Source organism: Hyla sarda, chromosome 1 (genome assembly GCF_029499605.1).
Source record: "Hyla sarda isolate aHylSar1 chromosome 1, aHylSar1.hap1, whole genome shotgun sequence".
NCBI lineage: Eukaryota > Metazoa > Chordata > Amphibia > Anura > Hylidae > Hyla > Hyla sarda.
In genome coordinates, this window is record NC_079189.1 from 523861696 (window position 1) to 523879368 (window position 17673).

The window sequence follows — 17673 nt, forward strand, 5'->3', positions numbered from 1 at the left end:
TTGCAGCTGCAGGCAACATCCAGGTTGCTACCCCGTCACGGCTCGACCACACAGGCGGCTGAGGAGATGCGAAGCACAGAAGGGATGAGACAACTCGTAGTCAGGATAGCTGTAGGTCAGGGCAGGTGGCACAGTAGCGTAGTCGGGACATAGCAGAAGTTCAGTAGGTAGGCGGCAGAGAAGCAAGGTCAAGGTCACAAGAGCAGGAGATCTGGTACACGGCAAGGCAATACAATGGAACACTTTCTCTAGGGCAAAAGGCAACAAAGATCCAGCAGAGAACTGAGGAGGGTGGAGGAATTTATCAACCAGACACAGGTGGTTACACTAATGAGCGTACTGGCCCTTTAAATCTTAAAGCTCCGGCGCGCACACGTCCTAAGGGACAGGGACACTCTCGCCGGAGCAGAGAGGCGGAAGCAGGGGCAAGGCAAACACCCGGAGAATGACCGACTGGGCCTCGCATGCGGGTGCGTCCCGCAATGCGAGTCCCAGCCCCGTCGGCAGCAGAAGGTAATGGGATCATGCGCTCACGGCCAGCGTGTGAGGCCGGAGCGCATAGCGTAACAGAGCTGAAAAAAACTGATAGGTTCCCTTTAAAGGGGTAGTGGGAAAGTTTGTGTATTGGCAGGAAATAAGTAGATAGGGTGGTGGAAAAATTAAGAGTCAACGACAACTGATTGAAAAACCCATCAGAGACAAGTCATGAGTTGAAGAATCCATCATGGCAGTCTAGGTTAGATGGAAAGAAAGGATAGTGAACAACTGGAATTAGAAAAGGTGTCACATGTGAATTACTGAATATAATACACAGCTTCTGTATAGAGCTGGTATCTACCATTACATGCACTATATGCTTACTCTATGGGGAAATATTGGTCACTATGCTGTGATGCTGATATGTATCACAGTATATGTATGGAGGCATTATTAGGCTTCAGTATGGGAGTGTTCCTCAGATATTACATAGAGGTACTATGTAATCTGTATGTGCTGATATAATTTGGCCCTTGTATAGTGGTATTATATATTAACTATATGGTGGTAGTAATTAGAGGCTTTGTACTGGGACACTTTGCTAAGCAAAAAGAAGCCCTGACCCACTACTCAGACAACTGTAGTAGAAGCTGTGAGATTGGGGAACAGTGTGCAGAACAATCCGAGCTCCTTGCCCTTGAGAAAATCCTGCACTTACCCCTGGCAATTTATATCTGCAATTATAAAAGTCAGTCCTAAAGGTGTAAAATCGAAGGGTCACCCGAAGGTGTTTGCATACTTAGCATAGATTGCCTATTCAAAGCTTTTTGCTGAATTAACCTACCTGCAATATCAAAGGTGAACATTTTTGCATTTGACATAAATGTGATAGATATACATAGATTTTAACCATATACAATTGTACCACTCAGCCCTGTAAGTTTTATAATTTACCTATCTCCGTATACTGACACCTTAACTATTTGTTTAGGCTCATAAACTAGCAAAACAGTTGTGCATTTAGAGACTCGAGATGTGAACATCTGAAAAGATTCAAACATAAATCTGACTTCCAAACAAAACTCATAGCATTTTTATTATGCGTGGGAGCCTGCATCCACAGTGCTGCTTGCTCTGAATACATATTTGTATTAAATATACAGAGATGTGACCCGTGACCTATCAGTTCTGTAACATCAAGTTATTGAGTTTAACAGCAACATCTAAGCGTTCCGCTTCTTCACCTTTTAATTGTGTTAAAATGAACTTTTCCTGCAAAATGAAATCTGGTGCTCACATTGTTATACAAATGAAGTTGTACCTGTGCACATTGGCAGGCCAGAGTGCCCTCTCCCTCCGCTCATTACCAATAAAATGTTCTCTTTCCTATAATGCCAGTTTGCTCTGTAAAATATAAATCTATAAAACAAGCGAGAAAAGTAACTAAAGGAGAAGCAAGAAAAGGTGAAAAAACTCACGGCTGTGTGTTCAGTTGAGGGTTATATTCTTTTAATGTCATTCATGCTCCACCTCTTCTAGACAGTGTAATGAGGGGAAAGGGCATAATCGATATCTACTATTATTATTAATAATAATAATTAATATGCACAAGATATGAATATGCTGCACGCATGTTTATACCCTATCCTTTTTTACAAAAAATAAAAGAATAAAATAAAAGTAAAAGCTTTTAATTAAACCTTATTGTTCACTCTACTGGCTCTGCCAACTGCTCCAGGTATAGGCAGCCAATCTCTGACATGCATGTAAGATGTGATGGCGACACTGTAGTTCTTAAAGGAGATCTGTAGTGCAATCTAACTTATCCCCTATCCGAAGGATGGGGATAAGTTATAGATCGCGGGGAGGTCCGAGCGCTGGGGATCCCCTGGACGGGGTAATAGCAGTATGCTGGAAAGGGGGCATTCCATCCCTGCATGACGCAGCGGACGACAAGCCCCCTCCATGTACACTATAGAGATACATGGAGGGGGCATGTCTGCTGCAGCTTTCTGCTGGGGACGAAACTTCACTTCCTGCAGACTGCCGCGGCCCCATCCAGGAGATCCCGGGGGGCCCCAGCGCTCGGACCCCCCGTGATCTATAACTTATCCCCTATCCTTTGGATAGGGGATACATTATTTTGCGCTGGAATACTCCTTTAAGCTTATCGTCTGCAACTGCCCCTGTGCATCATGGACTTTACTCACCCACATCGCCAGCGTAGTGTGGGAGTCAGCACCCTGCTCTTGCACAAGTTTGCATTGTAGGCTATAGCATGTTTTCTATTTTTTGTGACTCTATCATAGCATTTTTAACAAGCAGGGCATAACCCTGTAGACATACATGATGTAGATAGGAATACCATTTATAGCATATTAAGGATTATCTAGTGTTCCTCGTTTTGTCCTAATTTGACAACCACTTTCTACATTGAAGACGACCTGGATCCATGCACATCAGCCCCATGTTATCAACTGGAGAAACTCTGGTTGGCCATACATTATGCCTGCAGTGGCTGCTACTGTATTTGTAGAGACTTTCATCTGGGGCTAGTAGAGAAAGGTCCTAAGTGGGATATGTCAGCTGCTTATATGGACAGACCTGGTCCGAAATAAATAGCTAGCATTGAATGACACAGAAAAAAATGCAATAGGCGTGTTGGGGTGCTGGACAGGACTTCAGTACTTCAGAGTACCCCTTTAATATAGACAGGAACATAAAAATGTAATAAATGAGTAAAATCCTCAAAAACATTGAGGTTCAATGTTTTTGTGGACATTGAAATTAGGATTTCCGAGGCAGATGTTGCTGCTGCGGAAATTATGCTGTGTAAACAGAGCAACAGAATCCCATTGCTGCTGCGGAATTTCCGTGCAGAATATTTTTCCGTGTGAACCTAATAATGAGCAGAAAGTCCATCTGACAGAATAAGCTTATCTAAATTGTGTATTGCTTTCTATGCACTTCTTCAAAATAGCTTTTTTTACCTCAACTTTGGAAATTTTCTGCAAAAACTAATGGTGAATGAACACTTAGCAAGCAATTGAAACCAAGGTAACCTACATTCAACCTTTAGTCTAGCACTATAGTATTTCCTATTACAATCTTTTACGTATATTACAAAATGTGAATGGCATTTATGCCATGAAATTACTGAGAATTCTGAGGTAGGTTTTTCTTTATCACTGGGTTAACAGCGGCATAGGTGAACTCAGCCTAGATCTCGACAAAACTGATGCCACAATTAATGACAAGTTGTCATCAGTTGTATTCCATACAGGGCCCATTGTATCTGCACGGCCGACAGGGGAACACAGCTTGCCCCTATCCATGGCCATCTGGCGTGTCCAACTATCTGGCGTCAAAATTGAGATGCTGGATGATTGTGAACTGTCCTATTCAAATTAATGGTATCAGTTCTAGCATCAGTTTCCCTGCGGTACACAATCTGGTCTTAAAGGGGTTGTCTGGCCAAAAAGGACTTATCCCCTTTAAACAGTACAGAGCTTCTGGTTACTGGGAATCCCCACGATATCCAGAATGGGGCTCTGGCACTCTCAGCTGTATGGTGCAGTAGATGTCTATGATAGCGATAGAGATACCCAATGTCTGTATTCGGGTATCTTCAATGCACTCATAGACAATTCTTGTAACAGCAGATGACACATGTCATCTACTACTCTAAGAGAGCCAGGTACCAATTTTGAAGATCGCAGGGGGAGTCTCAGCGGTTGAAAACATCACCCCCTCCTCATGCGGCAGCCTAAGAAAATTATACTAGCTCGGAGCTGGCATAGATTTCCACTACAAGCTAGCAGGTGAACATGTTGGTAACTCTATCTTGGATGTGTTAAAACTTATATTGTAATATATGGTAGCTCACAGTGCATTGTAACCTTCTATAGGTAAGGCTCTAGGATGTTGTTAAGAGAGCCTAGGACATGTAGACAGAAGGAGACTGCGGGTGGACCCACCCTCCCCAGCAATCTGACACTAAAGAATACTTTTTTTTTTTTTTTTTTTAACTGAGCTACTCCTTTATGTTTCACATCAAAACTTTCCTATGCGCTATATCAGTGTCCCCCCCCCCCCCCCAGGGTGCCTTCAGCTGCTGCAAGACTCCCAGGATTCCCAGACAGCTGAAGGCTCCCTCATTGGAAAACACTGCCCTATATCATATATAGTCATGGCCGTAAATGTTGGCACCCCTGAAAATGAAGTATTTCTCACAGAAAAGGAGTGAAGTGACACATGTTTTGCTATTAACATGTTTATTCCCTTTGTGTGTATTGGAACTAAACCAAAAAAGGGAGGAAAAAAAGCAAATTAGACATAATGTCACACCAAACTCCAAAAATGGGCAGGACAAAATTATTGGCACCCTTAAGTTAATATTTGGTTGCACACCCTAATAAATAAAATTAATAAAATTAAATCACTCACTTCCTATAACCACAATAAGCTTCTTACACCTCTCAGCCGGAATGTTGGACCACTCTTTGAAAACTGCCCCAGGTCTCTCTTATCGGAAGGGCACCTTTTTCCAACAGCAATTTTAAGATTTCTCCATAGGTTTTCAATGGGATTTAGATCTGGACTCATTGCTCGCTACTTCAGAACTCTCCAGCGCTTTGTTGCCAACCATTTCTGGGTGCTTTTTGAAGTATGGAAGACCCAAGTATGGAAGACCCAAGGTCTCTTATGCAAACCCAGCTTTCTGACAATGGGCTGTACAGTGTGACCCAAAATCCATTGGTAATCCTCAAATTTCATGATGCCTTGCACACATTCAAGGCATCCAGTGCCAGAAGCTGCAAAACAACCCCAAAACATAATTGAATCTCCACCATATTTCACTGTAGGTACTGTGTTCTTTTCTTTGTAGGCCTCATTCTGTTTTCAGTAAACAGTAGAATGATGTGCTTTACCAAAAAGCTCTATCTTGGTCTCATCTGTCCACAAGACATTTTCCCAGAAGGATTTTGGTTTACTCAAGTTCATTTTTGCAAAATGTAGTCTTGCTTTTTTATGTCTCTGTGTCAGCAGTGGGGTCCTCCTGGGTCTCCTGCCATAGCGTTTCATTTCATTTGAATATTGATGGATAGTTTGCGTTGACACTGATGCTCCCTGAGCCTGCAGGACAGCCTGAATATCTTAACTTGTTTGGGGCTCCTTATCCACCATCCAGACTATCCTGTGTTGACCCCATTCATCAAGTTTTCTCTTCTGTCCACGCCCAGGGAGATTAGCTACAGTGCCATGGGTTGCAAACTTCTTGATAATAATTGTGCACGGTGGACAGAGGCAAATCTAGCTCTCTGGAGATGTACTTGTAACCTTGAGATTGTTGATATTTTTCCACAATTTTGGTTCTCAAGTCCTCAGACAGTTCTCTTCTCCTCTTTCTGTTGGCCATGCTTAGTGTGGCACACACAGACACACAATGCAAAGACTAAGTGAACTTCTCTCCTTTTTATGTGGTTTCAGGTGTGATTTTTATATTGTCTACACCTGTTACTTGCCCCCAGGTGAGTTTAAAGGAACATCACATGCTTGAAACAATCTTATTTTTCCACAATTTTGAAAGGGTGCCTATTTTTGGAGTTTGGTGGGACATTATGTCCAATTTCCTTTTTTTCCTCCATTTTTTGGTTTAGTTTCAATACACACAAAGGGAATGTACATGTGTATAGCAAAACATGTGTTACTGCAATCCTTTTCTGTGAGAAATACTTCATTTGTTTGAAAAATTTAAGGGGTACCAACATATATGGCCATGACTGTATATACACAAAACTTAATGTGTGTCTGTATGTATGTATGTGTGTATGTATGTATGTATGTATGTGTGTATGTTCCAGCATCACGTCCAAACGACTATAGATATTAACATGAAACTTGGTACACATGTTAATTATATGTCAACAACAAACATAGGATAGGTAATTTAACCCTTACTCACCCCCATTTGCCAGGGGCGGGGTTTATGTTTAATGTCCCATACAAGTCAATGGGAAATATATGTTACTGCATAACTTCCAAACGGCAGGAGATATTTTGATAATACTTGGTCACATGTTACAGCTCGGGATAGGAGGTCGGGATAGGAGGTCTGGATAGGAGGTCGGGATAGGAGAACGGGATATGAGGACAGGATAGGAGGATGGGATAGGAGGTAGAGATAGGAGAACGGGATATGAGGACGGGATAGGAGGACGAGATAGGTGGTCAGGATAGGAGGTCGGGATAGGAGGTTGACATAGGAAGTTGAAATATGAGGATGGGATATGAGGAAGGGATAGGAGGTCGAGATAGGAGGTCGGGATTGGAGGACGGGATAGGAGGAAGGGATAGGAGGAAGGGATGGGAGGACGGGATAGGAGGTTGGGGTAGGAGGTCGGGATAGGAGGTCGAGATAGGAGGACGGGATAGGAGGTCGGGATAGGAGGTTGACTAGGAGGATGCGATAGGAGGTTGGGATAGGAGGGCGGGATAGGAGGATGGGATAGAAGGTCGGGATAGGAGGTCGGGATATGGCAACAATACATGAGGACGGGACATGAAGTCAAAAGCTTCCTCCTTTGCTTATTTTCCTCCCCAACGAGGATTAGGAAGGAAAAACCGGGCAACGCCGGGTACTCAGCTAGTATATATATATATATATATATATATATATATATATATATATAGTTTCTATAATGTACAATGTTGGGGCCCCTGAAATTTTTCAAGAAAGTGAAGGAAGAGGATTGCAGTTTTGCTATACACATGTTTATTCCATTTATGTGTATTGAAACCAAACCAAAAAATGTATATCAAACCTTTAAGTATCCTGGGTGCTGATACAGAACACAATTAGATTCCTGGACCTGAAAGTCAGTTCTTTTTCTTTTCTTTTCTTTTTATTTATTTTTTTGCCTATAAAGTACAAATATACCGTTTAATGGGTTTACTGTTTATAGCATATTATGACATATTATCTACCTAGCATTTTATGTAGATTGTATATAGCATGTAATAACATTATCTACTTAGTATCACACAATTAAGTAAAAATATTGCTACACAAATTCCTTTTAAAACTTCAATTTTCATGTTATGTTATTCTCCCTGTCACACATTTTATAGGTACATAGCTAAAAAAAAATGTTAACCCTTTTGCCTCATTCATTCCAAGGCTTAAGAATCTCTCTGCAGAGGCCGCTTGCCGTGACTGCCCATACCCGTTAAATAAACGTGTCAGCATTCTAGGTAGAGCTGAATTGAGAATCAATCCGTAGAACTGCAGTGGTAGCGTACAGTACTACCTTGCTGTATTACACATGATTAGTCACACTACAGTAAATACCAGGTTAAACCAGTCACCGCAAAAGGTTAAAATAACCGGGGATGTTAATTCTTTACAGATCTGGTGAAATGATGAAATCTATTCCTTTAAAACAAAGCAGCAATCTTGAAAGGGTTACTTATATATCAAACAATAATTCTGATAAAATAGCTATAAACCCGTATACTGTACATTGCTAGAAGACCACTAGATGGTTGTGGCAACATTTACCTTGTGTCCTATGGGTTGCGGTAACTTCTGTAGTGCAGAACAGGACCAGCAATGTTGTCAGGCATTTCCCATTGATGGTAAGACTGTAACAAGTTAAGCAGCAGGAGCAGCAGTTTTCACAAGCCTCTTTCTATGTTATGCCTTTTCAGTGAAGGAGATCCATTTGGTATCCGAAGATGAAGAGGTTACTTTTCCTGGTGCTAATATCTTTCTGTTGGGCAGATCACCATGCCAGGAACTCCACACTTCACCATGACAGGATCATTCAGGTCCATGGTAAGTCTACGCTAAAAGTAAAGCGACTAGATTTGTTTTCATGCATTTATGTGATATTCAATATGTGGCTGTTTGCTTCCTGGCTCATATTATACTGCATTGACTTTACCCCCATACAACCTCCTTTTTCTTTTGCTAAGTTTGCATTTGCATCCTGATTCTGCATTTTCCGCAGCCCACGATAAAGTATACCTGGGTTTACATTCCTGCAATACAGTATGACGGATCTGTGTGAAAGTCTTGCTCTCTCTCTCTGATCACATCCATTGAATGTTACTGCAGTGTCCTTCATTCTAAAGATAGGAGATATATTAATATCCTAATGTACGAAATGACTGCATTCTACTAATACAGTGCTTACCTTATCTAATGGCAGTGTTTTATAACCCACATTTATTTGGGATTTACATTTTTTGTGTTTTATTTCCTACTCTCACACTATGCATCTGCAGCAAGATCTAAATCTGCAGTGCATGGCAGCTTTTCAGTTTTGGCATCGGTAGTTAAAAGTCACGATGCCAGGAAAATCCAAAGCTTGCACATTGTCAGGTGAATTTATCCAATCTGTATGTATTTTTTTTTAGATAATTATAGAAAAAGAAAAAGGGACTTGCATTCAAAGATGATAGAGAAATGTTACTCTTAAAATGACATAAGGGCTATGTAAACACTGGGACATATTATAATGACAGCTGTAGGTCTTACAATGTGATATGTGGGATATTATTGATGTAGAAATGTGTTATGCTCTGGCTTCCATGACCATACAGGCCCGCTTGTTAACACTTTACAATGTGAGATGCTGATGCCCATGACAAGGCCAGTTGTCAGCCTAACCCACATGTGGATGTGCCGCGTGGTGAAAGACATAAACAAAACTTGATTATATTTGTTTATGTGGAGACACGGAGGTGCAAGACATACCTTTCAAATTGTGATGCCAGGGCACTGTTAACCTACATGGTCCGAGGTGGAGACAGCTTCTCCTGGGCCAGGCGCTGGGCAATTAACACATCGATGGCAGGTTATAGATAACTGTCTTTTTACTGAGGCAGGAGCAGATGGTACAATACTTGCAGTACAGAGCAGAGTAGAAGGGATGTAGCGTAACCTGTAGAAGCCCTGTGGCCTTCCTAGGACTTATGGTGCTTTTCACCCACTTGAATTGACTTGCTATTAGATATGACAGAGTTCAAGAGTTCGGACGTGGAGATATTCCAAACTGACTAGGGTTCTACTAAGGTCCAATTTACTGACACCGCCAGGATATGAACTCACCAACCCCTGTGCGGAGAAAAAATGCAGAATGGCGGGGTTGATTTAATAAGGGATTTCTTCAGGCTTCCCTTGGAGTCACCTCACACTTCTTCCAACTCCTTTCCACACTGCAGCTCACATGGAGCTCTGCACACAGCACACTAGTTGAGCTAGGCCAGTAATAGAACAGAATAACTCCTCCCCCCTACACTATATTCAGGGCAATTTGGGGGATACCATTGGGCAATCAGGGTCACATGGGTACTCTGCATCATACCTCCTCACAGATATCTAGAATATTCCTTAAAGGTACATGTCACGATGCCGGCTGGCAGGTAGTGGATCCTCTGTGCCAGAGAGGGATTGGCGTGGACCGTGCTAGTGGACCGGTTCTAAGCCACTACTGGTTTTCACCAGAGCCCGCCGCAAAGCGGGATGGTCTTGCTGCGGCGGTAGTGACCAGGTCGTATCCACTAGCAACGGCTCACCTCTCTGGCTGCTGAAGATAGGCGCGGTACAAGGGAGTAGGCAAAAGCAAGGTCGGACGTAGCAGAAGGTCGGGGCAGGCAGCAAGGATCGTAGTCAGGGGCAACGGCAGAAGGTCTGGAAACACAGGCAAGGAACACACAAGGAACGCTTTCACTGGCACTAAGGCAACAAGATCCGGCAAGGGAGTGCAGGGGAAGTGAGGTGATATAGGGAAGTGCACAGGTGAACACACTAATTGGAACCACTGCGCCAATCAGCGGCGCAGTGGCCCTTTAAATCGCAGAGACCCGGCGCGCGCGCGCCCTAGGGAGCGGGGCCGCGCGCGCCGGGACAGAACAGACGGAGAGCGAGTCAGGTAGGGGAGCCGGGGTGCGCATCGCGAGCGGGCGCTACCCGCATCGCGAATCGCATCCCGGCTGGCAGCGGAATCGCAGCGCCCCGGGTCAGAGGACGTGACCGGAGCGCTGCCGCGGGGAGAGTGAAGCGAGCGCTCCGGGGAGGAGCGGGGACCCGGAGCGCTCGGCGTAACAGTACCCCCCCCCTTGGGTCTCCCCCTCTTCTTAGAGCCTGAGAACCTGAGGAGCAGACTTTTGTCTAGGATGTTGTCCTCAGGTTCCCAGGATCTCTCTTCAGGACCACAACCCTCCCAGTCCACTAAAAAAAAATTTTTCCCTCTGACCTTTTTGGCAGCTAAAATTTCTTTGACCGAGAAGATGTCCGAGGAGCCGGAAACAGGAGTGGGAGGAACAGATTTGGGAGAAAAACGGTTGAGGATGAGTGGTTTGAGAAGAGAGACGTGAAAGGCATTAGGGATACGAAGAGAGGGAGGAAGAAGAAGTTTATAAGAGACAGGATTAATTTGACACAAAATTTTGAAAGGACCAAGATAGCGTGGTCCCAACTTGTAGCTAGGGACACGGAAGCGGACATATTTAGCGGAGAGCCATACCTTGTCTCCAGGGGAAAAAACGGGGGGAGCTCTTCTTTTCTTATCCGCGAACTTCTTCATGCGTGATGAAGCCTGTAAGAGAGAATTTTGGGTCTCTCTCCATATGATGGAAAGGTCACGAGAAATTTCATCCACAGCGGGCAGACCAGAGGGCAAGGGAGTAGGGAGGGGGGGGAAGAGGGTGACGGCCGTACACCACGAAAAATGGGGATTTGGAGGAAGACTCAGAGACCCTGAAGTTATACGAGAATTCGGCCCATGGGAGGAGATCTGCCCAGTCATCCTGGCGGGAGGAAACAAAATGTCGCAAATAATCACCCAAGATCTGGTTAATCCTTTCTACTTGTCCATTGGACTGGGGATGATATGCAGAAGAAAAATTTAATTTAATCTTGAGTTGTTTACAGAGAGCCCTCCAGAATTTAGACACGAATTGGACGCCTCTATCCGAGACAATCTGCGTAGGCAACCCGTGAAGACGAAAAATGTGTACAAAAAATTGTTTAGCCAACTGAGGCGCAGAAGGAAGACCAGGAAGAGGGATGAAATGTGCCATTTTGGAGAATCGATCAACGACCACCCAAATAACAGTGTTGCCACGGGAAGGGGGTAAATCAGTAATAAAATCCATACCAATCAGAGACCAAGGCTGTTCGGGGACAGGCAGAGGATGAAGAAAACCAGCGGGCTTCTGGCGAGGAGTCTTATCCCGGGCACAGATAGTGCAGGCTCGCACAAAGTCCACAACATCCGTCTCCAGAGTCGGCCACCAATAGAAGCGGGAGATGAGTTGCACAGATTTCTTGATACCCGCATGACCTGCGAGATGGGAGGAGTGACCCCATTTGAGGATTCCGAGGCGTTGGCGAGGAGAAACAAAGGTCTTTCCTGGAGGAGTCTGCCTGATGGAGGCAGGAGAAGTGGAGATCAGGCAGTCAGGTGGAATGATGTGTTGCGGAGAGAGTTCAACTTCTGAGGCATCCGAGGAACGAGAGAGAGCATCGGCCCTAATGTTCTTATCGGCAGGACGAAAGTGAATCTCAAAATTAAATCGGGCAAAGAACAGAGACCACCGGGCCTGGCGAGGATTCAGCCGTTGGGCAGACTGGAGGTAGGAGAGGTTCTTGTGGTCGGTGTAGATAATAACAGGAGAACTTGATCCCTCCAGCAGATGCCTCCATTCCTCAAGTGCTAATTTAATGGCTAGAAGCTCTCGATCCCCGATGGAGTAGTTCCTCTCCGCTGGAGAGAAGGTCCTAGAGAAAAAACCACAAGTGACAGCATGCCCGGAAGAATTTTTTTGTAGAAGAACAGCTCCAGCTCCCACTGAGGAGGCATCAACCTCCAATAGGAAGGGTTTGGAAGGGTCAGGTCTGGAGAGGACGGGAGCCGAAGAAAAGGCAGACTTGAGTCGTTTAAAGGCGTCTTCTGCTTGAGGAGGCCAGGACTTGGGATCAGCATTTTTTTTGGTTAAAGCCACGATAGGAGCCACAATGGTAGAAAAATGTGGAATAAATTGCCTGTAATAATTGGCGAACCCCAAAAAGCGTTGGATAGCACGGAGTCCGGAGGGGCGTGGCCAATCTAAGACGGCAGAGAGTTTGTCTGGATCCATCTTTAGTCCCTGGCCAGAGACCAAATATCCTAGAAAAGGAAGAGATTGGCATTCAAACAGACATTTCTCAATTTTGGCATAGAGTTGGTTGTCACGAAGTCTCTGAAGAACCATACGGACATGCTGGCGGTGTTCTTCTAGATTGGCAGAAAAAATTAGGATATCGTCCAGATATACAACAACACAGGAGTATAACAGATCACGAAAAATTTCATTGACAAAGTCTTGGAAGACGGCAGGGGCGTTGCACAGTCCAAAGGGCATGACCAGATACTCAAAGTGTCCATCTCTGGTGTTAAATGCCGTTTTCCACTCGTCCCCCTCTCTGATGCGGATGAGGTTATAGGCGCCTCTTAAGTCCAATTTAGTGAAGATGTGGGCACCTTGGAGGCGATCAAAGAGTTCAGAGATGAGGGGTAAGGGGTAGCGGTTCTTAACCGTGATTTTATTAAGACCGCGGTAGTCAATGCAAGGACGTAGGGAGCCATCTTTTTTGGACACAAAGAAAAATCCGGCTCCGGCAGGAGAGGAGGATTTACGGATAAAGCCCTTTTTTAGATTCTCCTGGACGTATTCGGACATGGCAAGAGTTTCTGGGGCAGAGAGAGGATAAATTCTGCCCCGGGGTGGAGTAGTGCCCGGGAGGAGGTCGATAGGGCAATCATAAGGCCTGTGAGGAGGTAGAGTCTCAGCTTGTTTTTTGCAGAAAACATCCGCGAAGTCCATATAGGCCTTAGGGAGACCGGTTACTGGAGGAACCACAGAGTTACGGCAAGGGTTACTGGGAACCGGTTTTAGACAGTTCTTGGAACAAGAGGACCCCCAACTCTTGATCTCCCCAGTGGACCAATCCAGGGTAGGGGAATGAAGTTGAAGCCAGGGAAGTCCAAGGAGAATTTCCGAGGTGCAATTGGGGAGGACCAAAAGTTCAATCCTCTCATGATGAGATCCGATGCTCATAAGAAGGGGCTCCGTGCGGAAACGTATGGTACAGTCCAATCTTTCATTATTTACACAATTGATGTAGAGGGGTCTGGCGAGACTGGTCACCGGGATGTTGAACCTGTTGACGAGAGAGGCCAAAATAAAATTTCCTGCAGATCCAGAGTCCAAGAAGGCCACTGTAGAGAAGGAGAAGGCAGAGGCAGACATCCGCACAGGCACAGTAAGACGTGGAGAAGCAGAGTAGACATCAAGGACTGTCTCACCTTTGTGCGGAGTCAGCGTACGTCTTTCCAGGCGGGGAGGACGGATAGGACAATCTCTCAGGAAGTGTTCGGTACTAGCACAGTACAGGCAGAGGTTCTCCATACGGCGTCGTGTCCTCTCTTGAGGTGTCAGGCGAGACCGGTCGACCTGCATAGCCTCCACGGCGGGAGGCACAGGAACAGATTGCAGGGGACCAGAGGAGAGAGGAGCCGAGGAGAAGAAACGCCTCGTGCGAACAGAGTCCATATCTTGGCGGAGTTCCTGACGCCTTTCGGAAAAACGCATGTCAATGCGAGTGGCTAGGTGAATAAGTTCATGTAGATTAGCAGGAATTTCTCGTGCGGCCAGAACATCTTTAATGTTGCTGGATAGGCCTTTTTTGAAGGTCGCGCAGAGGGCCTCATTATTCCAGGACAATTCTGAAGCAAGAGTACGGAATTGTACGGCATACTCGCCAACGGAAGAATTACCCTGGACCAGGTTCAACAGGGCAGTCTCAGCAGAAGAGGCTCGGGCAGGTTCCTCAAAGACACTTCGGATTTCCGAGAAGAAGGAGTGTACAGAGGCAGTGACAGGGTCATTGCGGTCCCAGAGCGGTGTGGCCCATGACAGGGCTTTTCCGGACAGAAGGCTGACTACGAAAGCCACCTTAGACCTTTCAGTGGGAAACAGGTCCGACATCATCTCCAGATGCAGGGAACATTGGGAAAGAAAGCCACGGCAAAACTTAGAGTCCCCATCAAATTTATCCGGCAAGGATAAGCGTATCCCAGGAGCGGCCACTCGCTGCGGAGGAGGTGCAGGAGCTGGCGGAGGAGATGACTGCTGAAGCTGTGGTAGTAACTGTTGTAGCATAACGGTCAGTTGAGACAGCTGTTGGCCTTGTTGCGCTATCTGTTGTGACTGCTGGGCGACCACCGTGGTGAGGTCAGCGACAACTGGCAGAGGAACTTCAGCGGGATCCATGGCCGGATCTACTGTCACGATGCCGGCTGGCAGGTAGTGGATCCTCTGTGCCAGAGAGGGATTGGCGTGGACCGTGCTAGTGGACCGGTTCTAAGCCACTACTGGTTTTCACCAGAGCCCGCCGCAAAGCGGGATGGTCTTGCTGCGGCGGTAGTGACCAGGTCGTATCCACTAGCAACGGCTCACCTCTCTGGCTGCTGAAGATAGGCGCGGTACAAGGGAGTAGGCAAAAGCAAGGTCGGACGTAGCAGAAGGTCGGGGCAGGCAGCAAGGATCGTAGTCAGGGGCAACGGCAGAAGGTCTGGAAACACAGGCAAGGAACACACAAGGAACGCTTTCACTGGCACTAAGGCAACAAGATCCGGCAAGGGAGTGCAGGGGAAGTGAGGTGATATAGGGAAGTGCACAGGTGAACACACTAATTGGAACCACTGCGCCAATCAGCGGCGCAGTGGCCCTTTAAATCGCAGAGACCCGGCGCGCGCGCGCCCTAGGGAGCGGGGCCGCGCGCGCCGGGACAGAACAGACGGAGAGCGAGTCAGGTAGGGGAGCCGGGGTGCGCATCGCGAGCGGGCGCTACCCGCATCGCGAATCGCATCCCGGCTGGCAGCGGAATCGCAGCGCCCCGGGTCAGAGGACGTGACCGGAGCGCTGCCGCGGGGAGAGTGAAGCGAGCGCTCCGGGGAGGAGCGGGGACCCGGAGCGCTCGGCGTAACAGTACAGTGCAACTTAATATAAATCAACAGAACAAATATCACAAGGAATATCACAGCATCACCTGAGCAGCAGGATCTAGGTCAGGCACCTGAAGTAAGGTTTACCTGACAGGACGAACTCCGGTACTGGGATACCACATATAGTATATATAAAAGAAAAAAACATTTCAAGAACAAAAAATAGAATGCATGTGAATATGCTACTGTTATATTTAGGAAAATACTATCTTTTTATAGTATATTACAATTTTGTCAAGTTTGCAGCAATAGGAATGTGTGGACATAGGCGTTAGTTGAAACTAACTCCTACTTTGTAAAATATTTTCCGACATTTCCTCTGTTTTTTTGACAATTACTTTCCAAAAAATGTGAGCACTGTTCACACTGCAGTCAAAGGTTTCAGCATTAAAGGGGTTATCTGGCAACGAAGGCTGCCAACTTAAAGAAAGAAAGAACTGTACTTACCTCCCATGCTCCCTCCAATATAGTGGCTACTGGTCTCCACCACGCTCCACTTTCTGGTACTGGGGCTCAATATGTCAGATTGCCACTCAGCCAATCACTGGCTGAGACAGAACACCACTGTGGACAAAAAAAGGCTGAGTGGCAATGTCTCTCGCTAACCTCAGCACTTTCTGTGACAAATTGAGCACAGTACCAGAAAGTGAAGTTCACCAGAGACCAAGTGCTGGGGTTGGCAGGAGACATTGCCACTAGAGATGAGCAAATTTTTGAAAAATTTGGTTAGATCCATTTTTATTTGCGGGGAATCACTATTAAAAATTACTATTTCCGGGCTACAGAGAGCCTCAATAAGGGTGTAGAACACTTTGCCTTGCCGTAACAGGAGTAACCTTCCATTCTGGACTTCTTACCTGGCTTTTATGTATAGCAATTATTTATTTAAATTATATTAAATATTATTGAAAAATTTACAAGTCCCTTTTTATAAATTATAAAACGTCTTTAAACAAAGTCTGCAAACTACAAAGGTTCTCGAAAACTGAAGTCTGAATGAAACACGATAAAATGTTTTGGACACTTTCACATTATAAACACAAACCTTACTTAGAGTCAAATCAGCACTTTAATTAAATGATTTAATGGCTATGGACACCTATGATGTTTTTGTGAGAATTTCTTCACATTAGTGTCACTTCTACAGCACTCTTCATATCCAAGCTATCCTACGAATCTCCCACATTCACACTCCAATCCAGACAGCTGTGTAGCTTTTTATTTATGTAAATAAGTGTTTCTTTATCTATAGCCTATTAGAGTGTTAAATTATGATTATGAAATTTACAAGTCACTTTTCATAAATTATAAAACGTCTTTAAACAAAGTCTGCAAACTACAAGGCTCTTATAACAGCGATCAGAGAAGTGCTAAACATTGCTACATGATGTGCATTACAGACAGAGCTGTAGCTAGCGCTTTTTGCTCCTGAGGTGAGAACAGAAAATTGCCCCCCCCCCCCTTTTTTTGGGCTTGGGGAACCCCTTTAAAAAAAAATTGCGGGAAACCCTTATCGAATAAATCAAATTTATGCAGAAATTCACAAATGACATATTCACTGATCAGAGTAATTCTATTATTTTTTTTCCCCCATCTGGCCCAGGACATCATGATAATCTGTAACAGCCAAAACTCTTCAGGGCAGAACCTGCAACACAAAAATATTAGTATTAGGCTCTGCACTTTTCCGTCATTATCCTCCCCTTTTCCCTACAAATGACTCCAGACTCCTCCAAACACAATGCCACGAGCCTTCCCACAACACACAAGGGGGGAGATTTATCAAAACCTGTGCAGAGGAAAAATTGCCCAGTTGCCCATAGCAGCTTGCTTCTTTCATTTTTAACAAGGCCTCTGCAAAATGAAATAAGCAATCTGATTGGTTGCTATGGTTAACTGGGCAACTTTAGCCCCCCCCCCCCCCCCACAAGCACACACACAATACCTCCTGCCTTACCCATATTCCTCCAGCCTTCCCCACACACAATGCCTCCTGCCTCGCCCACACACAATGCCTTCAGCCTTACCCCACACAGTGACAGAGGGGTGTACATTAGAGAGAGGGGTGTAGAGGGTTGTACATAGAAGACAGAGGGGCATACAGGGGTGACAGAGGGTTTAGAGGGGTGTACGGGGTAAC

General features: G+C 45.3%; 1 protein-coding gene across 3 annotated transcripts in view; it reads left to right on the plus strand.

The window, feature by feature from the left end:
• Positions 1-17673, plus strand: part of HAPLN1 (hyaluronan and proteoglycan link protein 1) — a 134080-nt gene that overhangs the window by 57214 nt on the left and 59193 nt on the right. Inside the window, exons 1-2 of one of the 3 annotated variants that reach the window (XM_056538818.1) lie at positions 4221-4298; positions 8188-8314. In XM_056538818.1, coding sequence (XP_056394793.1) covers positions 8215-8314 — 100 coding nt within the window. In that variant the 5' untranslated portion in view covers positions 4221-4298; positions 8188-8214. Of the gene's footprint in view, positions 1-4220; positions 4299-8027; positions 8116-8187; positions 8315-17673 lie in introns of those variants that run through there. The other 2 variants (XM_056538809.1, XM_056538799.1) reach the window with 2 other exon arrangements.